This window comes from Antechinus flavipes, chromosome 3 (genome assembly GCF_016432865.1).
Source record: "Antechinus flavipes isolate AdamAnt ecotype Samford, QLD, Australia chromosome 3, AdamAnt_v2, whole genome shotgun sequence".
NCBI lineage: Eukaryota > Metazoa > Chordata > Mammalia > Dasyuromorphia > Dasyuridae > Antechinus > Antechinus flavipes.
In genome coordinates, this window is record NC_067400.1 from 567718050 (window position 1) to 567743150 (window position 25101).

Sequence of the window (25101 nt, forward strand, 5' to 3'; positions counted from 1 at the left end):
ATAATCCATTTCCCACCGTACTTCTTTCAGTTTGAAGCTGCCTGGGCCCTGACCAACATTGCCTCCGGAACCTCACAACAGACCAAAATTGTCATTGAAGCTGGGGCTGTCCCTATCTTCATAGAATTACTTAACTCAGACTTTGAGGATGTACAAGAACAGGTAATGAGCTGGTAGGACAGAGTGCAGGGTCAAGACAGTCTCCCTCCCCTAGGTTCTGACTGAGGCAGTGACCAGACATTTGTAAAGGCCTTATCCAAGGTCTCTAAAGATGCTACTGCCGGACTGGCCTCCCCCTTATTCCAGGAAGGCCTGGACCAGATTGCCTTAGATGTTGCTGCGGTTTAGAGATAGTGGTGGGGAAGGGACTGGGCCTGAGGGCTAAGCCATTCAGAACTGGCTCTGGCCCTGTGAGCCATAGACACCTCAGTGCCATGAAAAGATCATCTTGGGGCTTGAATCCCAGCTCAGTTAGCTTCCCCTCCTCTGTCTCAGGAAATCTTTCCTTCGTACCTTTAACCAAAGACAGAATGCCCACTAGTCAGGAAGATTTTAAAGGACATCCCAGTGCAGGCTGATTTGTGCTAGACAACTTCTTAAGCCCCTTTCCTCATCTGAGTTTTTGTGGGCTTCTGCCAAGATTTCTCTCTGGGCCTGTTATATTCTATTAAGTTCTGCTGGTTCCAGAAGTTTTTTTGAGCCTTGGGAACAGAGTAGTCACCAAAAAAAAAAAAAGCTCATCTTTCAGGGTCACTTGCTTTCTGTATAACAACAGTCAGCATTTCTGTGGCATTCTCTGTGAAGATAGAAGTAGCCAAGTAATGTTCCCCATGTTACAGATGAGGAAACTTCACAGATGAGAGGGGGAGAGAGATTTGTTCACACTGTACAAGAAGTGCTTGTTAGTCCTTGATGTTTCATATTCAGTTTAGTCCCTCATTTTATGTACATTAGAATTTTTTTGGTGACCTGAGGTGCTTAGTGATGACTGACCATACATAGTCCAGAAGCTTTACCTAGGAAGACCCTGGGAGCATCCTGAGACAGGCCCCCATGTATGTGTTCCTTGAAGAAAGCCCAACTGGATTGGGGCTATTACTGCCAAATAATTACCTAGTGTTAGCCGGGAGCAGGTATCACCTGGATCTTTCCTAATTCTCGGCCTTTTCCTTCAGAGCCAAATCCCCCCATAGACGAGGTGATCAATACCCCTGGAGTAGTGGACAGGTTTGTGGAATTTCTGAAGAGGAGCGAGAACTGCACGTTACAGGTGACTACGGGGAGCTGGTGCTGCCTGCCCAGGTGTTGTGTTATACTTTGGGTGGTGGGCGGGGGAGCGAGAGGGTGTGACAGGGCTTTCCCCCACACCCCTCAGGCAGCTGGCAAGAAATGGGATCCTTCCCCTCGCCCTCAAGACCACCTGAAACCAGGCAGCCTCGAGTGGGAGGCAGCGTGGTGTAATGGAAAGAGCACCGGACTGGGAGTCAGGAGACCTGGGTTCGAGTCCTGTAAAATGAGGAGGTTGGGCTGAATGATCTCTAAGGTCCCTTTCAGCGCTAACATTCTGTGATTCCCCAGCCTGACCTCTAGGGAGGGTCCTACTGCATGTCTGGCTTGGGGCTCCTGTGGAGGAAGCAGACAGTTTCTGTCAATTCTTAATCACCAACCTCTGGGTTCTGTTCCACATAAGGGGGGAGGGATCCTCCTAAACCATGGGATACACCCATTTAATGGGCACACCCTATCCCACACTTTGCAGCTCCTGTCTCCCCAACACAGACACCAATAATCCATTTCCCACCGTACTTCTTTCAGTTTGAAGCTGCCTGGGCCCTGACCAACATTGCCTCCGGAACCTCACAACAGACCAAAATTGTCATTGAAGCTGGGGCTGTCCCTATCTTCATAGAATTACTTAACTCAGACTTTGAGGATGTACAAGAACAGGTAATGAGCTGGTAGGACAGAGTGCAGGGTCAAGACAGTCTCCCTCCCCTAGGTTCTGACTGAGGCAGTGACCAGACATTTGTAAAGGCCTTATCCAAGGTCTCTAAAGATGCTACTGCCGGACTGGCCTCCCCCTTATTCCAGGAAGGCCTGGACCAGATTGCCTTAGATGTTGCTGCGGTTTAGAGATAGTGGTGGGGAAGGGACTGGGCCTGAGGGCTAAGCCATTCAGAACTGGCTCTGGCCCTGTGAGCCATAGACACCTCAGTGCCATGAAAAGATCATCTTGGGGCTTGAATCCCAGCTCCGTTTCATGCCAATATATCTTAGAGCTCCTCCTGATCCTGAAGATTCCTTGTCATTATCCATAAAATGAATTCTGGGCCCAGAGCACCCCACACTCCTGGTGGCCAGACAAGCCGTGTGGTTAAGAATACCATTTGATTCCTTTCAGGCAGTCTGGGCCCTGGGAAACATAGCTGGTGACAGTTCTGTCTGCAGAGACTATGTCCTGAATTGTGCCATCCTCCCACCGCTGTTGATGTGAGTAACCCAGGCCCTCAGGCCAGGGCATCCCTAACCTCATGGAAAAGTGGGCAGTTCTGAGAGGCTGCATGGTGTGGTGGGAAAAGATAGATTTCATGTTCAAGGACCTCATTTCAAGTCACAGCTCTTGGGTGACAAAGAGCAGATTGTTTCCCATTCTTAGGTCTCCTGCTTTCTTGATGTGTAAGATGAAGGCCTTGAACCAAATAACTTTTCCAGTCCAAATTGGATATTCTCTAATTCTTGAAAATCATCATTATGGTTGCTACCATTGGTTTGCTTTTAGACTAAACAGATGGTTGATGTTCATGCTCATTATGGAAGTCATCACCTTCCAGTAACATCTTGTTATCTGATAAGATTCTGATCCAAGGTAGACAAGAAATTCTGGCAGGTCCCAGGGGCCCTTACTTGTGGTTTCAGAAACTATTTTGTGGAAGTGCCTTAGGAACAAACTGCTCCTGAGGGTAATGAACTTTCTGCTCAGCTGAAAAGACTTAGATACATGTCTGGAAACCATTTATATTTCCTAGAGACATATATCTTATATCTAAGATCTGGCCTAGCAAAGAACAGAGGCTTATTCTTAGAAGGTTGATCACCAGGAAACGGGTTTTTTTGGCCACAGTAATTCATGAGTCCCTCTGCTAATACATGAAGAAGTTATGATTTGGAGAAAGATATGTTAGAGTAGAAAGAATACGATTTCTGGAGTCAGAGAACCTGAGTTCAGATCCCACCTGTAAGAGTTCTGGGCAGGCTACATCTCCTCCCTCATTTTCTGGGGATTGAACTTCCGCTCCTAATCTGTCCTGTGATCAGATTTCTGGCTCCTTAAATAACTGCTTTCCAAAGTCAGCAGCATAGGGTTCCTCAATCATAGTAAGTAAGCAGTGAATGACCAGCCACATGAGAATGGGGCTCTTTCCCCCAGGATCTCTGTAGACCAAGCCGTGATAGCCCCCACTGTCAGGAGGTATAAGGGGGCACTGCCTGACATGCTTAGAACCTCCCCCGGGCTCAGTACCCCAGGGTTGACTTCCTGTGCTGCGTTTTCTTCAGACTCCTCACCAAATCCACACGGGTGACGATGACCCGGAATGCTGTGTGGGCCCTGTCAAACCTGTGCCGAGGAAAGAATCCACCCCCCGAGTTTGAGAAGGTGAGCTCATTGTGCCTCTGCTCTCCCAGTGACCCCCTACAGAGAGCGATCCGTTTTCTGGGGGAATGGATCCAGAGAGGAGGCTCTTTCTTGGCTACTGTATTAGGTAGTCAATCTTGTTCATTCAGGTTTTGGGGGGAATTCCCAGAAAATGGTGAGGTAGTGGTGGAAAAAGCACTAGTATTAGTCCAGACAAGTCAGTGAGGCTCCTGGCTCTGTGACCAACTAGCTGTGTAAATCTCCTCACTTCCCTATACTAGCTTCTACTTTCTCATCTGTAAAATGGGGAGAAGAGAAGATTCCTTGTCCTGGGAGGAGTCCCTTGACAAGATTGCATGGGAAGCACTTAACAAGCCCTGCAGGTCCTGTCAGGCATTCAGTCTGTGTTCTGAAGACTGGCTTGGGCCTCCTGCTCCCTGGTCTGGTCTGAGCTGCTCTTCCCATGGCTCTGCAGGTCTCTCCCTGCCTGCCCGTGCTGTCCCGCCTGCTGTTCAGCAGCGACTCGGACCTGCTGGCAGATGCGTGCTGGGCCCTCTCCTATCTGTCCGATGGCCCCAACGAGAAGATCCAAGCAGTCATAGACTCCGGCGTCTGTCGGAGACTCGTGGAACTCCTAATGTGAGTGCTCATTGCCACCCTGACTCTCAGGATGGGGAAGTCTTCAGGTGGGCAGGATTCGGGGGGCTTCCCGGAGCCCAGAGGGGGACTTCCCCCAAACCCCTATAGCTTCAGATTGCTCATGTGGCTCCAGGAAAGCCTCCCAGCTATTTCTTTAGTAGAAAGAAAACTGATCTTGGGGTCAACAGGCAGAGTCCCCAGGCAGGCAAATGGTTTGACCTTGGACAAGTTACTGATGCTTTCTGAGCCTAAATTTTGCCAACTGTTAAATGGGGATAATAACATTTATCTTGCTTTCAATGGCGGTGATAGCAGTTATCATTGATTATTATGGAATAAGTTTTGATTATGTGCCAGGCCAGCCCTGTGCTGAAGATGCCAAGAGAGAAATCGGGCAGTCCTTGCTCTTAAGCTTACCATAACAGAATGAACGCCAGGCATTTTAGGAAGTGGAGGAGGAAGGACACTCGCCACTGGCATCAGGCCAGGCTTCGTGGCATTGCTCAAACTGAGGAACATCCCTAGAAAGACAGAGAGAGCGAGCCTCAACATACCAGAGGAGGCCCCAGCTCGCCCCTTTGTGGAGGTGGGAGGCCTTTGGACATTACACATGGCGTGGGTTTGTTGAAGACTTTTTCAGTGCTTAGAGCAGATATGGTGATTATTTTTCTCTTTTCTAAAAAAATATTATTCAGTATGAGATGGGGAAGAATACTTGGGATAACTGATATAAGAAACAGAAGATATCAGTAAAAACTTGTTTTTTTGGTTTGTTTGTTTAAAAAAAAAAAAAAAAAAAAAGGAAAGAAAAGGCCTAGAGATGGAGTATGCAAAATAGCCAGAAGTCTGTTAGATTAGAGAGAAAAAAAACTAAGATGCAAGATATCCCAAAGGCTCAGGGCAACTTTAAACTGTAATAGCTTATGGAATACCCTGTATGACTGGAGCCAGGGTTGGGGCAAGCTTTAAAGCCAATTGGGGATTTATAGTTTATTCTAGAATCCAGTAGCTGGAGCCAGTGGAGTAAGTGACATGTTTAGACCTGTATTTCAGGAGTCTCTTTGGAGGCTTCATGGAGAATGAATGAGAGAGGAAGAGACCTGAGGCTTGGAAAACATTTAGGAGACCTTGAAATAACCCAGGAGAGAGATGGGGATAACCTGAGCTAAGTAGTAAGAAGGGGATAGAGCTGAGGATATCGGTGGAGGTAAAAATGGCAAGTTTTGGCTGTCCATTAGAAACATGGTTCACGTGAGGGCGAGTTGCTGTGTGGTTCCTGGAGAGCTGGGAGAAGTCTTAGAATTTGTTCACTGCTAAGTTCTGAGGAAAACATAAAAAAGGCAACGCTCAGAAAACACTTAGCAAGTTTAAAGAGTTATGGAAGTGTTGCCTGTTATTCAGTGGGCAGAGGGCTCCGAACTCAGTTTGAACTTAGATCTATCCAAAAGTGAGCATGCCTTCCTTGATGGACCGTATGGACCCCATTCCTGGAGACAGAATGGCCTGAGATCTTGTTGTCCTGCTGTGGGCAGCACTGGTGGTCAGCTGCAGGGTGGATTAGTTGACCTCTGAAGGTTTAGGGTCAAGACTTGGGTTCCAAGCCTAACTCTCTATCTAAGCAATGTTGATCAAGTAATTTAATTAGTTTCCTCACCTCTAAAAGAAGGTGGTTAGGTGATTTGTAAAATTTTTTTCTGTCTAGATTCTCTGGTCTCTTATTTTCTTCTACCCTGTAAAGTCAGTAACAAAGCTGCGCTTCAGGTAGCTCTCCTGGACTAACCATCTCTCGGGGCTTGCCCTTTCTCTGTAGGCACAATGACTACAAAGTGGCCTCCCCTGCCCTTCGAGCAGTGGGCAACATTGTCACGGGGGATGACATCCAGACCCAGGTAAGGACCAAAAGCCCACAGCTCCTTCTTCCCCTGGGAAGCACTTTGCAGATAAGAACAGGCTGTCCCTGCCAAGCGCCAGTTCCTGGAGTTCTGAGCCAGGGATTTCTTTGTGTCCTAGGGCACTGTGAATATTGGAGTGGCAGGGACGGATCTCTCTCCTAAATAAGTCGCCAGCACTGACTCTGCGCTCTTCTTCTTCTTCAGGTGATTCTCAATTGTTCAGCCCTCCCCTGCCTCCTCCACTTACTGAGTAGTCCCAAGGAGTCAATACGGAAAGAAGCTTGCTGGACCATTTCAAACATCACAGCTGGGAACAGAGCCCAGATACAGGTAGGGAAGAAAAGGGGATTCTGGATACTACACAGACTCGGGCCCCTCCAAGTCTTTGGTTCTGTGACAGGTCCAGAAAGAAGAGCTCTCACTTCTTCTCTCCTCTCAGAAGTAGGTCAGGGTTGAAGCTAATGTTCAAAAAGAATTTAGCCAGATTCTGAACTGTTCTTCCTCATCGATGTTACCTAGAGTCCATGCTTCTAGCTCTGTAGTTGCAATTTCCCTGGGGTGCGGTTGTTGTGATGGGCAGAACCTGCTCTCTTGTTCATTGTTCGGACTAGGGAAGTCCTTAACCAGAACTGTCTCTTCTTTCTCCCCCCTGTTTTAGGCTGTCATAGATGCAAATATTTTTCCTGTATTGATTGAGATCTTGCAGAAAGCTGAGTTCCGCACAAGGAAAGAGGCTGCCTGGGCCATCACTAATGCCACATCCGGAGGAACTCCTGAGCAGATCAGGTACTGGGCTCTTCCTTCCTGGGGTACTGTGACCCCTCCTGCCCTTAAGCACTAGGTGGGATCCCCTATACAGCTGTGTGACCTCACATGAACAGCCTTCCACCCTTCCCAAGTGCCATTGCCTGAGGAGCCCCTCCTCCATTCTAGTTAAACAAGGATAGGAAAAGCAAGCTGGATTTTTATGGCAGTCCTGGAGTGATTCTCCCTCTAGAGATGGTAGAACCTAAGAAAAGATTGGAGTCTGTGCTTTCCTAGTGATGAATACTTAGCACAAATGTTGTTCACTGCTAAGTTCTGAGGAAAACATAAAAAAGGCAACGCTCAGAAAACACTTAGCAAGTTTAAAGAGTTATGGAAGTGTTGCCTGTTATTCAGTGGGCAGAGTGAGGGCTCCGAACTCAGTTTGAACTTAGATCTATCCAAAAGTGAGCATGCCTTCCTTGATGGACCGTATGGACCCCATTCCTGGAGACAGAATGGCCTGAGATCTTGTTGTCCTGCTGTGGGCAGCACTGGTGGTCAGCTGCAGGGTGGATTAGTTGACCTCTGAAGGTTTAGGGTCAAGACTTGGGTTCCAAGCCTAACTCTCTATCTAAGCAATGTTGATCAAGTAATTTAATTAGTTTCCTCACCTCTAAAAGAAGGTGGTTAGGTGATTTGTAAAATTTTTTTCTGTCTAGATTCTCTGGTCTCTTATTTTCTTCTACCCTGTAAAGTCAGTAACAAAGCTGCGCTTCAGGTAGCTCTCCTGGACTAACCATCTCTCGGGGCTTGCCCTTTCTCTGTAGGCACAATGACTACAAAGTGGCCTCCCCTGCCCTTCGAGCAGTGGGCAACATTGTCACGGGGGATGACATCCAGACCCAGGTAAGGACCAAAAGCCCACAGCTCCTTCTTCCCCTGGGAAGCACTTTGCAGATAAGAACAGGCTGTCCCTGCCAAGCGCCAGTTCCTGGAGTTCTGAGCCAGGGATTTCTTTGTGTCCTAGGGCACTGTGAATATTGGAGTGGCAGGGACGGATCTCTCTCCTAAATAAGTCGCCAGCACTGACTCTGCGCTCTTCTTCTTCTTCAGGTGATTCTCAATTGTTCAGCCCTCCCCTGCCTCCTCCACTTACTGAGTAGTCCCAAGGAGTCAATACGGAAAGAAGCTTGCTGGACCATTTCAAACATCACAGCTGGGAACAGAGCCCAGATACAGGTAGGGAAGAAAAGGGGATTCTGGATACTACACAGACTCGGGCCCCTCCAAGTCTTTGGTTCTGTGACAGGTCCAGAAAGAAGAGCTCTCACTTCTTCTCTCCTCTCAGAAGTAGGTCAGGGTTGAAGCTAATGTTCAAAAAGAATTTAGCCAGATTCTGAACTGTTCTTCCTCATCGATGTTACCTAGAGTCCATGCTTCTAGCTCTGTAGTTGCAATTTCCCTGGGGTGCGGTTGTTGTGATGGGCAGAACCTGCTCTCTTGTTCATTGTTCGGACTAGGGAAGTCCTTAACCAGAACTGTCTCTTCTTTCTCCCCCCTGTTTTAGGCTGTCATAGATGCAAATATTTTTCCTGTATTGATTGAGATCTTGCAGAAAGCTGAGTTCCGCACAAGGAAAGAGGCTGCCTGGGCCATCACTAATGCCACATCCGGAGGAACTCCTGAGCAGATCAGGTACTGGGCTCTTCCTTCCTGGGGTACTGTGACCCCTCCTGCCCTTAAGCACTAGGTGGGATCCCCTATACAGCTGTGTGACCTCACATGAACAGCCTTCCACCCTTCCCAAGTGCCATTGCCTGAGGAGCCCCTCCTCCATTCTAGTTAAACAAGGATAGGAAAAGCAAGCTGGATTTTTATGGCAGTCCTGGAGTGATTCTCCCTCTAGAGATGGTAGAACCTAAGAAAAGATTGGAGTCTGTGCTTTCCTAGTGATGAATACTTAGCACAAATGTTGTTAAATGTTGTTCGTCTTTTGGACATAGGCTACAAAGAGATGAAAATTAAAAATGGTCAGTTTCACAATAATAAATGGAAGATAGTTTCTGTTTAGCTTAGATAGTATCCCAGGAAGCTGAAACCACGCAACATGCCTATCTTTGACAGAAGCAAAATGTCTTTTTGTAGTCTTAAAATAAACCTTGTAAAGTGGTTAGAAAAGCCTGCTTCAGCGCAAAGCCCTTGGGGAGAACCTGGGTGGCTCTCAGTGGGACACAGATCATCGGACCTAAAACTGGAGCTTTCTCATGACGGGTCAGCAGTTTAAGCCTCCACTGGAGGGCTCAGGAGACCTATAAGCTTAGTGCCTGTTAACACGTGGCATTTACCTTTCCATTGGCTCCCAGGTATCTGGTTACATTGGGTTGCATCAAACCTCTGTGTGACTTGCTGACTGTGATGGACTCTAAGATCGTCCAGGTTGCCCTCAATGGCCTGGAAAACATCCTACGGTTGGGCGAGCAGGAGGCCAAGCGGACGGGCACGGGAGCCAACCCCTACTGTGGCCTCATAGAAGAAGCTTATGGTAGGTGGCATCTTGAGCCCTCCAGGAGCACTCGGAAGAGGCTTTGTATTCAGTGTTTCACCTGGTAAGGGTGGATATGTCTGGTTTTCTTTTTACACAAAAGAAGAAACCACCTCAAACGGAGGCGCAGTGGCCTAGCTCGTGAGCCACCATCATGGTAACTTGCTTCCTACGGCTCTTTCACCTTGCCAGAGCCCTCTCCTCACCACAGCCTTGTGAGGATGTGCCAGCCATAATGAGGCTCGGAGAGGAAAGTCACTCACCAGGCCACCCGGCGAATCAGGTTCAGGGCCCGGACTGGAGCCCAGGCTGAGCTCCCACGTCCCCATGCTCTGCTGTTCCACCTCTGCGTTAGTTCAGGGTGACTTGGCCAGCCCCTCGGGGTGCTAACCACTCACAGATGCCAGTTTGGTCTTAGGGAATTCTAAGAGTGGCTCTTTGCAGGGTGGGCAGAGCTCATAAAAGCCCTAGGCAGGAGCCTTTTTAGAAGTTCTAACAATAGTTGCTGATCTAAGACTCATGGCTTCTGCCTTCTAAAGCAATTACTATATAAAAGAAAATGCTGAGATATTGTATTAGTGTAGATGGACTTTGAGAGAAGGTGAGAAGATAAATATTTCGTATCTACGGGCCCCAATCACCTTCTTATTCTAGGAGGAATTTACATAGTAGAGTTATTCCCTAGATAAGGTCAGAGGAGAGCAGGCCCTTGTAGCTTGTGTCCAAATTCCCAGAGTTCCCTTTCAGCCCTAATTAGCATCCAGTTTGAGGGAGGCCTTCCATCTGCTGCCTGCCCTTTGCTCTAGTCACCCCCCTCTGGAGAGTGGTCTGGTTCTGGCTTCAGTATTAGAAGTCCTTTTAGAAGTCCTCGGTGGATGAGCAGACTGGAGACCGGGTTTTGGTTTGAAAATCTGTTAGAAAACCAGGAAGTGGAGTCCAGGGGAGAAGAAACCGAAGAGGGGCATGGGACACATGTAAGCTTCATCAGGAGGACCTGGAGGAGGTTCTAGACTCCGATTGTCCCCAGAGGCCGACTTGGCTCCCAGGGAGAACTTCCTGACTTTTAGGCCAGACTTCCCTAGATGGGGCAATCCCTTGGGCCAGGGATTAGCATGGAAGTTCTTCCCAGGCCTGTTTGGGTAGAGAACACTCATCCCACTTCTCTTTCCCCCACCCCCAGGCTTGGACAAAATTGAGTTTCTCCAGAGCCATGAAAATCAGGAGATCTACCAGAAGGCCTTTGACCTCATCGAGCACTACTTTGGTGTGGAAGATGAAGACACAGGCCTGACTCCTCGGGTGGATGAGACACAGCAGCAGTTCATCTTTCAGCAGCCTGAGGCCCCCATGGAGGGCTTCCAGCTATAATGCCTGCCCAGGGGAGGGGAGGGAGGGACAAGAGGAGAGCACCACAGACTGGCCCCTGCAGTCCTGGGTGGCAGCGGCGGGGGCCAGGAGGTACAGCCCGGCTCCCTGCCCCAGCCCTGGAGACTGCCCTGGCTGCCCACTCCCTCCCTTCCCAGGAGGCCCCTCTGAGGACAGGCCAAGGCCGAGGCTTTGCTTTCGTGGAAGAAGGGGGCTTGTTTTTCCTCTTTATCCACTGTATTTTTGCTGCATACCTGTCTAACCCAAGAGCCCAGGGTGGAAAAAGGAGGACTGAGGTAACCAATTTGCACCTTTTTTTTCTTTTGTGGTGATTTTTCTCTTCCTCCTTCCCTTTGTCCCTTCCTGGACTCTGCCCTAGGCTGTTTCGATCTTACTTTGGGTACTTGAGCAGATGGAATATTCTGGTAGGGGATGGGAGGGAGAGGGGAGGGAGAGAATCCAAAAAAAAAAAAAAAATAAGTGTTCATGCTCTGATGGAATATTAATCCTGGATGCTTGGATTGAGTCATTGAAGCTTTTTCTTTTTCCTTTTGCACATTTTACTCGTATTATAATTCCTCCTGTCATTTTGGGGACATCCTTGGGACTCTTAAGAGTATCACGTCCCCCTTTTAAGACCTGGCTCTCCCCAGTGGCTGGTACATTTCAGCAAAAGGGAAAACCGCCATGATGTTACCATTCTGGCCCCCTTCCCTTTTGCCTTTCTGCCTCCCCAGGGCAGGGGGCAGGGCCTTTTGGGGAACCAGTCCCACCTTACCTGGTTTGGGACATGGGCCTACCTTGTGGTTACAAGAATGGCCTCAGGGAAGGGGATGGTAAAGGCCCTCAGGTGGAACAACCCAGATGTAGCTACTGATCCTGCTTTTCCAAAACTCCCTCCACCCAGCTGTCAACATGGTGCAACCCTTAACGTCATTGTTTACTTGAAATTCTCCCTTAGCTGGGGACCTGCCCTGAGGGGTGACATTTTCTCCTGAGTTCATGGTAGGTGATGGTCTCTTTCCTTTTTGGGGGGAAAGGAACAGGCCTCAGCCTGATTTCCCCCAGAGGGAATGCAGGGATTGCCAGAGACTTGTGTCTTTAGCCTTTCTTGTTCCTCTTCCACAGCTGGATCATGTTCATTTTACTTACAAAGGAGAGAATGTCAAAGCTCTGTATTTTTTATATTCTATATATTAGGTAGGTGAGTCTTAATTGATTTGGGGAGGGAACAGATCTATGAGCTGTCTTAATTTCTATAAATAGGATGCTGCGAGGCAGACAGAGCCTACTGATGGTATCTCTCTCTCACTTAATAGGTTCCCCTCCTTCTCCCTTCTTGCCTGAGCTCTGCTGGCTCAAAACCAGGTCAGACTTGAGTTGACCCAAGATTTTTTCCTACCCAAGCACACAAAAGTGGCCTAGGGCTTGTAAATAAAAGACCTTAGAAGAGGCAGGGGTAGAATGTGCTCCATCTTAGTCTTGCTGGACTTTTCCATAAGCCTAAGGTCATAGAGAGAGCAGGAGGTCCTGACCAAGCTGACTCTGGTTAGCCTCTGATGAGACCCCAGTCTTTGTCTAAAACTGCAAATAGGAGGCCCACTGCTGACCAGGTGACTCTTTGAAGGAGTGAAGGCGGGGAACAAGAACCCCAAAGGAAGGGGCTCGGGCTCTGGTCTCTGGAGGGCCGTGTCAACATGGCAAGCAAAACTTTACATTCCAGCGTTAACAAGCAGACTTTAGTTGGTCAGAATAAATACTCTCTCAAATCTACACACCTTCCCTTACTCTGAAAAAGAAAAAAGGATGCTTTTGTACAAATTGGCCATTTTTGTTTACTTTGAACATAAGACTATGAGCACAGTTCCTACATTGTCCTGTTTCCCCAGACCCTTTTAGGCAACAAGGTCCTTTCTGTCTCAGTCTAGGAAGGCCAAGGAGAATCCACAGATTCTCCCCATCACATCTTCAAAGGAGTTGTTTCATTGGCCAAGAGTTTTCTATTTGCCCTCTTCTCCCCTCTCTATATCCCAAGATACATCAGACTCTGGCATTATCTTAGAAGCTGTTATATTGGCAGCTAAAGGTAAGAAGCACATATCCAAGATTTCCCTCTCCTTTTAGAAGCCCATTAACAAGAGTTCTTAAGGAATCTAGCCCTGGAAGCCTGGGTGTGACTGCCCAGTTCCCCAGAAGGAAAGAGGACTGGCATTCCTATATAGGTAAGAGAACACCCATGTCACTCACAAGATTATCTTTCCTCAAATGAACAGAGAAACTTTTTTACTGATGTTTTTGATTTGAAAAGTGACAGTATTTCAGAAGAATCCATATTGAGCAGCACTTCAGGCTCTGAAACTCCTTGTGATTAAAATATCCTTCATCTTGCCAAAACACATCCAACTGAGCCCAGTGGTCCAGACAGCAAGGGATTTGCCTGACCTTCAGGCTACTTCTCAAAGTTCACTGGACATAGATGGGAGCTAGGGAAACACTGACTGCAAACTGATTTTCAGTCAGGCTTTTCTTTGATATGCAACCATTCTGCTGCTGCTCTGCCTTAAGGAGGTAATGACGACTCCTTCATTCCTTGCTTATCCCTTTGTTATGTTCCCCAAAACAGAGAACAAGGGATCCCTTTGGTTTGTCTCGTGCCTCACTTCTCTGATAGTTTTCAGCCCTTCTTGATTTTTGTTTCTGAGAAGATTCCTGTACATCCCTGGGTAGTCTTACCTGCTGGCATCTCTCCCTCTGGCCCTAGCCTGTCACTGGTTTCTTGACTGTTAATGCACCTGGCTCCCCGCCCAAGTCTACAGACTCTGAATGAGTCTGACTGAGCCTGGGGGCCTGGAAGGAAAATGACATGGAAGGTAAGGAAGTAGTCTGAGGAGGGCTGCAAATCTACAGACCTCAAAGCAGCTTCCTTCTCAATCAAGTTACAGCCTCAAGCTTCAGGACTTTTGAATTTGACTTTGCCAAGTGAATGACCCATAATCAGACTTAGAAGCTAAGTTTTTGTGAGTACTACTACAAAATATTTACAAGGACCTGAGGGGGTAGGATGGTATTGCTTAACCAAAATGAGCCACTGAATCACCAGCCATCTCACCTCTCTGCTCCATCCAGCCCAAATGGTCTAATTCCCACCCCATGATCATATCTGGACTCGTGAGGTCCGTGGCCCTCCTCCCCATATAGTTTCTTACCTTTTTTTAGATGCAAGTAATGTTTTGCAGACCTCCTTGGCAGCTCTATCCCACTTCCTTTTAGTACTTGCACTGATTTTGCCCTTTGCAAGCAGGAACACATGCCACAGATTCAACTGCCCAGGGACCTAAGAGCCCCCCTCTCCCAGCAGCCCTTTGAACTCTTAATTTATACTGATTAGAAAAGCCTTTGCCTACCTTAAAAGTTGTTTTTATAGTAGACTATCTTTTCAACTTGGGAACATTATAGGGAGATCCTATTTATGGAAGAATTCAAAGTGTTTGAGACTCATTTTTTAACATGTTCTCTGGGTCAGCATTGCAGGCGTGTGCAAGTCCCTGTGTACATCTGTGTCATGGGAATCCATTTGGTATGACAGATGCAGAGGCCTGTGGGTTCTGTTAGAGGTGCCTTCCCTCTCGTAGCTGCCGGGGACACCCCTCTTCCTTCTCCCTCCCTTCCCCAAGTTATCTGAGTAAAGGGACAATGGCCAAGGGCCACAGGGAACCTTGGCTCCCGCCTTTGGAGCCACCAGCTTCTTGTGCCAAAGTCACCAGCAGGTTGGTTCTGCCTTCGCTTGCCTGAGCCTCTCTGGCTTCTCCTCCTAGGGGACCCATCGACCAACCAGGCCTGAGCCTGGCGAAGGGGCGGGGAATGCAGAGGCAGGCAGGTGGAGACGAGGGAGACTGGGTGCCCACCTTCCCTGAATGTTAGCGAAAGGACAAGTCAGGCAGCTCCTTGTGGAAGTGGAAATGGCCTGTTTCCAGCCCAGTGCTTTTGATCCAGCTTCTCCTGGGTCTTAGCTTTGGATTCTCAAGGACCACTGGACAGCAGTACATTCTCATGGCTTCGGCTCAGCAGTCTTAAGGGGCCAGCTCACATCCTACCTTGAGTCTCCACCTGCGGTTCTGCTCCAGGCTTGTTCATCAAGCACCTGACTTCCCGGTCCTAGCCAGGGCAGGAGGTGGAGAGCCAGCAGGAGGCTTTTGTCTGAAGTGAACGGCAAAAGGGTCCTTGGCTGCTTTGAACAATGGACTGTTTCCCTCTGCTGCCCACCCTCAGGCCACCTCTGGTGGCTTTTGGTACACATCCAGTGATCCCTGAACCTTCCTTCCTGCTAGTGCAGGGCAAGCAATCATTGAAATTATTTCAAGGGTTGAGAAATTTGCATGGATGAGATTCATGTACATATGGAACCCTCTGCCTCACGACTGTCCAGGTCAGAGCTTAGCTTTCACACTTATTGAAGAATCACAGATGAGTTTGAGCCAAGGAATGGGGGCTGGAGTGCATTGTTACTGGATATTTACTTACCCCAGTCTGTGGAACCTTCCTATTTACAAACCACTAAGGGAGAGAAGAATGAGTGACACAAGCCATGCCCCTGGCAAGCTCCCTACCTTCCCACCAGAAACATGAGCTGGTTTTCCCTTTTTACTAAAATGTTTACTTTTTTCCTATGGTTCAACAAATCTGGCTATCTCCTCTCCTGCTCACAAATCCCAAATGTTCTTGGAGGTCCTTTGGTATGCATTAGCCACAGCTGGGTAATTCTAGACTGGACACAGGGCAAGACAGACAATGGAGTTGAGTGCGATGAGTACAGACTTAACAAATGATATTTATATACACATCAATTTGAAGAGAAAAAATGTATTTCTTTAGGTTTCAAACACTGTGTAACAAATATAATGCAAAAATAAAAACCTGTTGAAAAGTTCTTAGTAGTCTGTCTTCATTTAGACTCTTGCAATGCCTTTGGAGTGAGGTTGACAAATTGTAGCTAGAAGGAACCTGCCTGGTTTGCCTGGAGGAGCCAGCCCCACTCTTCAGTCTGCCATGCACTTGCTCTGTGGCTTCAGAAGCAATTCACCTCCCTTCTGTAATTTTTGGAATTTCAGACCGCCCTCGGATCTAGATCTAAGGAAAGACTTTGGGATATTTCTAAAAATATTAACCATGCTTTGTCCTGTCTTAAGGGAAGGCAACAGGGAATGATGCATGAGTTCTTAACCTTTTGTTGTGTCATGGACCCCTATAAATCCCTTCTGGAAAAAAAAAAATTATAATTGAGGGAAATGCTAAATTTCAGTTATGTTAGTGAAAATAAGGGTGTGGTTTTTTCCATCTAAATTTATGGACCCATTGAAATCTATCTGGACTCCAAGTTAATTAAGCATCTTCTGATAAATCAGTAATAACACTGAATTAAATGTCAGATGAGACATATTTTGTCTCTGATCCTTATTTGGAATACAATAAGCAAGTCAGGAACGTAAAAATGAGATTTTTGAGCTGGAAATTACTTTAGAAGTAATCTACCCCAACCTCATGATTTTCCAGATGAGGAAGCCAAAGCTTGAGACATTGAGACCTGTGTTCAGACAGATCTATGCCTCTATTCACCTTCAACTCTATTTTTATTCCTCTAAAAAGGCAATGCTAATTTTCAGACACTGGCGAGTTCTTCATTGAAGGGATTCCGCCAGAGGCTGAATGACCACTTCTGGGGTATAATTGAATAGTATTTCCTTTGAGACTGGACGGCCACAAGACAGGGTGCAGCAGGCCTTAGTGGTGAGGACCCCTAGACCCAGGAGCAACTGTAACCATGTCAGCCATCCTTTTTATTTATTTATTTATTTATTTATTTATTTATTTATTTGTTTGTTTTTAAAAAAATTTTTATTGATAGAATGCATGCCAGGGTAATTTTTTACAACATTATCCCTTGCATTCATTTCTGTTCCGATTTTTCCCCTCCCTCCCTCCACACCCTCCCTCAGATGGCAAGAGTCCTTTACATGTTGAATGGGTTGCAGTATATCCTAGATACAATATATGTGTGCAGAACCAAACAGTTTTCTTGTTGCACAGGGAGAATTGAATTCAGAAGGTATAAATAACCCGGGAGGAAAAACATAAATGCAAGCAGTTTATATTCATTTCCAGTGTTCTTTCTCTGGGTGTAGCTGCTTCTGCCCATCTTTGATCAATTAAGGCTCTCTTTATCAAAGAGATCCACTTCCATCAGAATACATCCTCAAACAGTATCATTGTTGAGGTATATAATGATCTCCTGGATCTGCTCATTTCATCATCAGTTCATGTAAGTCTCGCCAGTCCTCTCTGTATTCATCCTGCTGGTTGTTCCTTACAGAACAATAATATTCCATAACGTTCATATACCACAATTTACTCAACCATTCTCCAATTGATGGACATCCTTTCATTTTCCAGCTTCTAGCCACTACAAACAGGTCAGCCATCCTTTTTAAAAGGAGAGGAGCTGTTTCTGTACCCTTATACACCTGGATTCATCCTATAAAGGCTGGTTCAATGTTTCTAATCCCAATGAAGTAGCCACTTTGCCTTTTATACTAGAAAAATTTTATCTGTGACAACTCATTGGACAGAAAAGAGAGCAACCTAAGAGCAGTGGTCTCCACAATTCAAGGTGCTGCACAAGGCCATGCTCTATAAGGGAAAAGAAATGCATTGATCATAATCTCTAAGCCATTTGGGATTTCAATGCAACCTCGTCATTGTATAGAGAAGAAACCAGGCTCAGAGTAAGTTGTATCCTTACCCAGTACCATATAGTGACTAAGTGAAAAAAGCTAGAATTTGAACTCAGATCTCTTTCCAGCCTGGGTTACCTAAATTCTATTCCTAATTAGCTTTTTTCCTGGTATTAAGCAGAGGTTCTTAACATATTTGCCTTTGGTGTTGATTGTAGTGAGAGGTTATGTGCAGAGTATGATAATTTTAGCAGGTTGCACCTGCAAGATAGTCCTAGACCCCTTTCATGATATGAAAGTAATAGAACGAATACTTTCTTATTACTATTAAAGCTTTTTATTTTCAAAACATGAATAGATGATTTTCAGCATTCACCTTTGCAAAAACCTTGTGTTCCAAATTTTTTCCCCTCCCCAGCTGGCAAATAATTCAATATATGTTAAACCTGTACAATTCTTCTATACACACTTGCACAATTATCCTGCTGCACAAGAAAAAAATCAGATCAAAAAGGGAAAAAATGAGAAAGAAAACAAAATGCAAATAACAAAGAGTGTGAAAATGCTATGTTGTGATCCATACTCAGTCACCACAGTCCTCTCTCTGGGGGCAGATGGTTCTGATCACAAGACCATTGGAATTGGCCTGAATCACCTCATTGTTGAAAAGAGCCGCGTCTATTAGAATTGATCATTATATAATCCTTCTATTTCTGTGTATAAGGATCTCCTGGTTCTACTCACTTCACTTAGCATCAGTTCATGTAAGTCTCTCCAGGCCTCTCTGAAATCATCCTGATGGTCATTTCTTACAGAACAATAATATTCCATAATATTCATATACCACAATTTATTCAGCCACTCTCCAATTGATGGGCATCCCACTCAGTTTCCAGTTTCTTGCCACTACAAAGAAGGCTGCCACAAACATTTTTGCACACGTGGATCCCTTTCCTTCCTTTAAGATCTCTTTGGGATATAAGCTCAGTAGTAGCACTGCTGGATCAAAGGGTATGCACAGTTTGTTAACCCTTTGACCATAGTTCCAAATCGCTCTCTAGAATGGTTGGATCCATTCACAATTCCACCAACAGTGTATTAGTGTCCCAGTTTTCCCACCTCCCCTCCAACATTGGTCACTATCTTTTCCTGTCATCTTAGTCAATCTGAGAGATGTGTAGTGGTATTTCAGAGTTGTCTTCATTTGCATTTCTCTGATCAATAGTGACTTGGAGCACCTTTTCATATGACTAGAAATCGTTTTAATTCATCTGAAAATTGTTCATATCTGACCAATATCAATAGAATGGTTTGAATTCTTATAAATTTGAGTTAATTCTCTATATCTTTTAGAAATGAGGCCTTGATCAGAACCTTTGAATATAAATTTTTTTCCCAGTTTATTGCTTCCCTTCTAATCTTGTTTGGTTTTGTTTGTACAAAAAACTTATTAATATAATCAAAATTATCTGTTTTGTATTCCATAATGTACTCCAGTTCTTTGGCCACAAATTCCTAAGGCATTGAGTTGAATGGGAAAGGGAATTAGTCACTATAGCAACTGTATACTGCTAGAGGGATATTTATTACATTTTTTTTTGCACTCTTGAAGTCTTAGTAATCTGTGGCAAAGTTCCACTTGCCCCATTCTGTTTACAATTTGAGGGTTGGAATCTCATCTCTGGAAAGAACAAAAGTATGTTCAACTTATGCCATTCTAGAAACTGATAGGATTCCAGTGCTGTGGCAAGAGCCTTCCCTGGGGTTGCAGTAAGCTTATTGTATGACACTTAGTGTAATTCAGTTATCCCCTCTACCCAGTGGGAAGCACTTTTTTTGGTCAAGTTAAAAAAAAATTGCACTATACAGGCTTAAAGGATCCTTCCAACGTACTCATTTTCTGCTGGACTCCAATTGATTTAACACAGAACTTCCTTTTTCCACCCATGAAAGTTTGAAGTGTGGGGTCAGAATCCTGACCTCAAGGAAAAAATATCCCTTCCACTGGGGACAGGGTACTTTCCGGATCTGAGGGGAGCTTGTTTCAAATGAGCTTGTTTTAAATCACAGTTCTGTCATTAGCTGTGTCACCTTGGACAAGTCATTTCCACTCTCCCCTCCACCAGTTTCCATTTTCTCCCCTATAAAATGGGCATTGGGCTAGAGGAACTCATCTCGAACAATCCAAAAATGTATGAGAGGTTTAGTGTCAATATGAGAAATGGTGTTCTTTTTCTTCTTTAAAATATAAAATATATAAAAAAAAATATAAAATATATAATAAAATAAATAAAAATATAAAATAATAAGATGATGGTTCTCTCTGGGAGAGAGAAAGGGTTGGTTTCTCGGGGAGGTTTTCTGGAGGTAGCCTTAGTATCAGTTCAGATCAATAATTATCCCAAAGGCAGCCAGCTGCTAAAAATGCAAATGTTTATTTCTCCTTCCAGGTCTTGTCTCTTTCCTTGGGCCCGAAGAGCTAGATTCTTAGAGGCCCATCTTTCTGCTTGGTTCTGAGAGCTCCTGCAGCTTCGTCCTTTGCCTCTGCTCCCTTCAGCCTCCAGTGCCAGCACCAAGTTGAATCTGTCTCTCTTGCTTCCGAAGTAATTCTCTCCTGGCTCTGGCTCTAGCTCAACTCCGAGCCGTGGCTTCTTCTGCTCTCCTCTCCATGTAATTTGGCTGAATGCTGTCTGAGAGCCTCTGTCTGTATCTTATATATGAGAGAGAGGAATTGTGGGATATGAGAGAGAGGGATTATGGGTTTTCTCCCAGAGTGCTCTCTGGCCCTAAGAGCTTCAAGGGAGGTGTGAATTCACAAAGTTACACAGTTAACTTTGTGACTCTCCCATATTTGTGAACTCCAGTGAGGAAAGGTGTGAACACAAGCATTGTATCAATTAGTTCTACTTAGTACCTTGTTTCAGGTTCTGGCCCAAAACATCTTCTTGTAAGATCAGATCAATAATCTATCAGCTCTAATGCGTTAGCAGTTTGTAAAGATTCCAACAGAGAACCAGGCAGGAAACAGTGGTAATCATGAAGCTTCTGAGCATGGTATCGAACAACATGATGTTGTAGAAGGACACCTCTGCCTTTGGGCATGAGGGAATGTGAGTCTGAGTTCCAGTTCTGTTACTAGTAGTATTTTTTTGTTGTTGAGCAAGTCATTCCCTTTGTCATCCACACAGTGAAGAGGTTACACAGTACCTAACCCTCCATCTTAAGGTCCTGGGTTTATTCACATGCTGGCAACTAGCCAGCCCTTCCTCTCCCTCCTTCCCGTTCTTCAAGGGGTTTTTAGGGCTCAAATGATTTAATCCTTTGCAATTGATTCCTGCTGCTTGCTCTCTTTAGGGCATGGAAAAGGACTGAACAGCCTTAGGTACAAAAGGCTTTTTGGATTCTCTTCTTGTTCCACTTCTGCACCAAAAAAAAAAAAAAAAATCTTATTTGCTTATAGTTTACTATCAGTATCCATGTTTATAGTTTACATAGGTCTGTGAGGTCATTTTTACCTTCATTTCTCTCAGAAATGTCTCTTCTCTCCATTCAGAGCCACAACCTTCGTTCAATCCCTTATCACCTTTTACTTCCTCTAATTTTTTTTCTTTTTTTGCCTCGACTGTTTTGATGGCCTTATTAGTCTTCAAATTAGCCTCAAATCTCTCTTTTGATCCATTCTTCTCGTAGCTGCCAAAGTGATTTTCCTAAAGGTACAAAATCGGTCTCCTGATACATTTTACTCTTCTGCATTCTCCAATGCAGCTTCCTTCAACTCCTTGGAGTTGCTTCCACACAACATTCTCCCTCTTGTCTCCATGCGCTAGCACTGACTCTCCGCCACATCTGAAATGCTCTTGCTCTCGCTCAGGAAGACTTCATGGAAGAGGTAACCCTTGAGTTGGATTTTGAAGGAAGACAAGATTCTGAGAGATACAAGTGAAAAGGGATGTTATTTTATAATAGCTTTTTATTTTTTCATTTTCAAATAGCTTTTTTTATTTTCAAAATACATGTAGCATTTCCAACATTGACCCTAGCAAAACCTTGTTCCCAGTTTTTCTCCTCCCCTCTTTCCTTCCCTCTCCCCTAGATAGGGGAGACTAGAAATTTTAAATAGGTTAAAAATGTGCGTTTTTTTCTATACATATTTCCACATTTATCATGTAGCTTTTTAAAAAATACATGCAAAGATTTCAACATTCACCTTTGCAAGACTTTGTGTTCCAAATTTTTCTCCCTCTCCTCCCCCCTCCCTATTCCCTAAAATAGCAAGTAATCCAATATAGATTAAACATGTGCAGTTCTTCCAAACATAATTGAGGGATTTTATTTTAGGAAAGGGGAGCAGTGGGAACTGGCTCTGTGACTGTGAACAAGTTCCTTGAGCTGTAAATGTTCTGGGCAACTCCAGATGCCCATAGTTTGCAGGGAGAGGTGCTGATCTGCATTGGTAGAGGGCATTTATTCACCTGGAAGTTCCATATGTTTCTGGAATCACAGGGCTAGTCCCTATCCTATGTGCTAGCCCTGTGCTAAGTAATGAAGCTACCAATACAAAAATGAGCAGGAGCTGACATCTGGCCATAGAGGCATAAAATACAGATATCCATAAGTAAATACAAAATTACTGAGAGGGTGGGGTACCACCGACAACTGGGAGAAATGGAAAAGGCCTTTTATTGAAAGAACTTGGATAGCCACGCCAACAAAATCTTAGGTCTTTGAAGTCACCACCATGTCTCATGGGCACTGGGTGAATGAATAACCACATCTACATCATGAGCTAAGCCTCCATGCATCACGTGGTTAATACAAAGACAAAAATGAAAGGAAAAACCAAAAAACCCTTCCCCAAAGCAGCCTAATATAGCACCTGGCGTAGAGTACTTAATAAATACTTGTTGGTTGGGTAATGTAGCAAATACTTATTAAGTACTGTTGACTTAACAGCAATCTTCTTTTTCTGTACTACTATAGAACAACATATGAATTAGGACAGGGATTATTAAGTCTTGTTTGCAAAAAAGCTATAAAAATGTACAAAAATATTTATTCTTGAAATGGCAAAGAATTGGAATCTGAAAAGTTAGATGCCCATTCATTGGGAAATGACTGGACAAGTTATGGCATAGTAATACAATAATAGATTACTATTGCATTTTGGTGTAAGAAATCATGAAGGGAATGATTTTAGAAAGAACCTGAGAAAATTTATGAATTGATACACAATAAAGTGAACAGCACCAGGAAAACAAATTATACAATATTTAATAGTATTGTAAAGATAAACAGTTTTGTAAACCTTGAGTATTCTAATCAGCATAATGACTCACTATGACTTCAGAGGAAGAATAATGAAAAATACTACCCACTTCCTAAAAAAAGAGTTAGACTTAAGGTGATGATTTTCTTTTAGACATTGCCAAATGCAGAAATTTGCTTTGCTTGAGTAAATGGTTTTGTTTTTCTTTCATTTTTTCCCCTTTCATTCTTAATTTGGGGAGAGAAGATGGGAGAAAGGGAAAACAGATTTTTGCTTGAAAAAAAAAGTAATTTAAAAAAACGTATATGATGCAAAAATAAAAATGATCAGAATGTACTTTAAAATAAAATAGCCATCTACAATTAGTGACTTCACTACTTTCTTCCTTAATACCCACCATATTGCTTCTCTCCTAATCACCCAAACTACTGTTTCCAAATTGCCAAATCTAATGACTTCTGAATCCTTATTCTTGACTTCTCTGCCATATGATAGTTAAACATCGTCTCCTCCTTGGCACTCTTGGTACTGATCTCTGCCAGTTATTGCACCTACCCATTTAACTACTCCTTTTAAGTATTCTTTGCTAATTTCTTGTCAAAGCCAAGCCCAAACTAAAAGTCCTGAGCCCTCTTTTTTTCCTAACCTCATCTGCCCCATGCAATTAACCCCCCCCCCCCCATCCACATGTCTCTTCTGCACCAGTTTTACATCAGAAATTGCCTTCTACGGAGCCTTCGAGCCTGCACGAGCTGGGACTGAACAGAACTGCACTCCCTTGCATCCCAGGGGCTCCTGGTGCGGTCTAGCTACTGCTCTGCCTGCCCACCCCGAGGCTGTGCGGGCCTTCTCTCTTTCCCTCCCCACTGGCTTCTCTTTCACTGCCTCTAAGGTTTTTAATAGATTTTTAACAATAAAGTCTGTGTGCTTGCCATCTGGGGGAGGGGGGAAATCGGAACAGAAGTGAGTGCAAGGGATAATGCTGTAAAAAATTACCCTGGCATGGGTTCTGTCAATAAAAAGTTATTAAAAAAATAATAAAATGTTTTATATCTAAAAACAAACAAACAAACAATAAAGTCTGTGTCTATGCTATGGCTCCAAAAAAAAAAAAAAAAAAAAAAGGCCTTCTAGGAATTGCAAAGGGTCCAAACTTGCGCTCCTGGGCTTTCCGCTTAAATGCCCCCTCACCTACACTTCTCTGTGCCCGCCAGCTCACCAGTCCCGGGGGCCGCATATCCGATCCCTTGCCGACTCTGGCCGTTTCTATCCCCCCACGTGGGGCCCTCTGCCGTTTCCAGGCAGCCCCCAGCACTCGGTGCGGTTTGTTCTCCCTTCCTCCAGCTTCCATCCCCTCCCACCACGCTATGTCACCGCCCAAGTCCAGGGGTCCCAGTTACCGCCTTTAGGGTCATCAGCCCCGCTCCTCTCTTGGCTGCCCCCATAGCTCTAGGGCGTTCTGCCTTCCAGCCATTGTCCTTCCTCTTCGCCCCAGAATCCCTGGCCTCCCTGAGGCTATTGCTGATCCTCCTGTTCCCAAAGCCTCCCCTAGGAATAAAATTCCCCGTGGAGACGTGTATACATGTGGAGGTTGCTGGGCTTGGGGGGGAAGGGGGAGGAAGAGAGGGTGTTCGTTTTTATTAGCGGGAGCCATATTGTTGGCCGCTGGGTGGCAGGCTAGAGATAGGAAGATGGGAGTTCAAATTCGGCCCCAGATGCTTACTAGCTGCGTGACTCTTGGAAGGCACTTGGCCAGTTTCCTCAGCTGGAAAACGAGTGATGATGCAGCAGCTGTATTCCAGGGCTGTTGTGCTTTGCACAGTGCCGAGCAGATAGTAGGTCTTAATAAGTGCTTGTTTACTTCCAAATTGTCAGGGTCAAAAACAGGGTCGGGATCTTTTTGGAATTATTGAATGTTGAAGGGTTGTAATTTTTTTAAAAATAAACTTTGTCTTGTTTTACTTCACTTACATTCTACAGATACATAGGGGAAGCCTATCGGGCGGGGCTTAACGCTTCATGTGTTCATGCTCTCTTTTTCATTATAATTCAAGCCCCTTGAGGGAAAAAAAGTGTTCCGTTTCTGCCTTTCAGCTCCCGGCACGGTGTGTGACAAACACAGCCGACTCTTAATAGATGCTTGTAGGTCTACTAGTTAGATCCTGCGGTTTCTAGGGACTTATTTGCTCGGTCCCCCTCCGACAGGGAGAGCAAAAACGCTCAGCCCCGCTGCATCCTGGGATTGGTTCTCAATCCTTACCGAGACGCATGTCGGGACATGTAGTCTC

The 25101-nt window shown here is 45.2% G+C and overlaps 1 protein-coding gene and 1 long non-coding RNA gene across 9 annotated transcripts in view; one reads left to right on the forward strand and one right to left on the reverse strand.

The window, feature by feature from the left end:
* Positions 1-15746, forward strand: part of KPNA6 (karyopherin subunit alpha 6) — a 61512-nt gene extending 45766 nt beyond the window's left edge. For 3 of the 8 annotated variants that reach the window (XM_051987824.1, XM_051987816.1, XM_051987823.1), the window contains exons 6-14: positions 31-162; positions 2402-2490; positions 3556-3655; positions 4110-4273; positions 6084-6162; positions 6370-6495; positions 6824-6951; positions 9276-9454; positions 10635-15746. In XM_051987824.1, the coding sequence (XP_051843784.1) occupies positions 31-162; positions 2402-2490; positions 3556-3655; positions 4110-4273; positions 6084-6162; positions 6370-6495; positions 6824-6951; positions 9276-9454; positions 10635-10822 (1185 nt within the window). In that variant the 3' untranslated portion in view covers positions 10823-15746. Of the gene's footprint in view, positions 1-30; positions 163-1175; positions 1271-1815; positions 1948-2401; positions 2491-3555; positions 3656-4109; positions 4274-6083; positions 6163-6369; positions 6496-6823; positions 6952-7739; positions 7819-8025; positions 8152-8479; positions 8608-9275; positions 9455-10634 lie in introns of all 8 variants that reach the window. The other 5 variants (XM_051987820.1, XM_051987821.1, XM_051987817.1 and 2 more) reach the window with 5 other exon arrangements.
* A 4087-nt stretch (positions 15747-19833) lies between these two features.
* Positions 19834-25017, reverse strand: LOC127555495 (uncharacterized). The gene is made up of 3 exons (XR_007952224.1): positions 24214-25017; positions 21063-21473; positions 19834-20967 (listed from the first exon to the last, which is right to left on the reverse strand). It is a non-coding gene; the product is annotated as an uncharacterized LOC127555495 (long non-coding RNA).
* Positions 25018-25101: the final 84 nt, after the last annotated feature.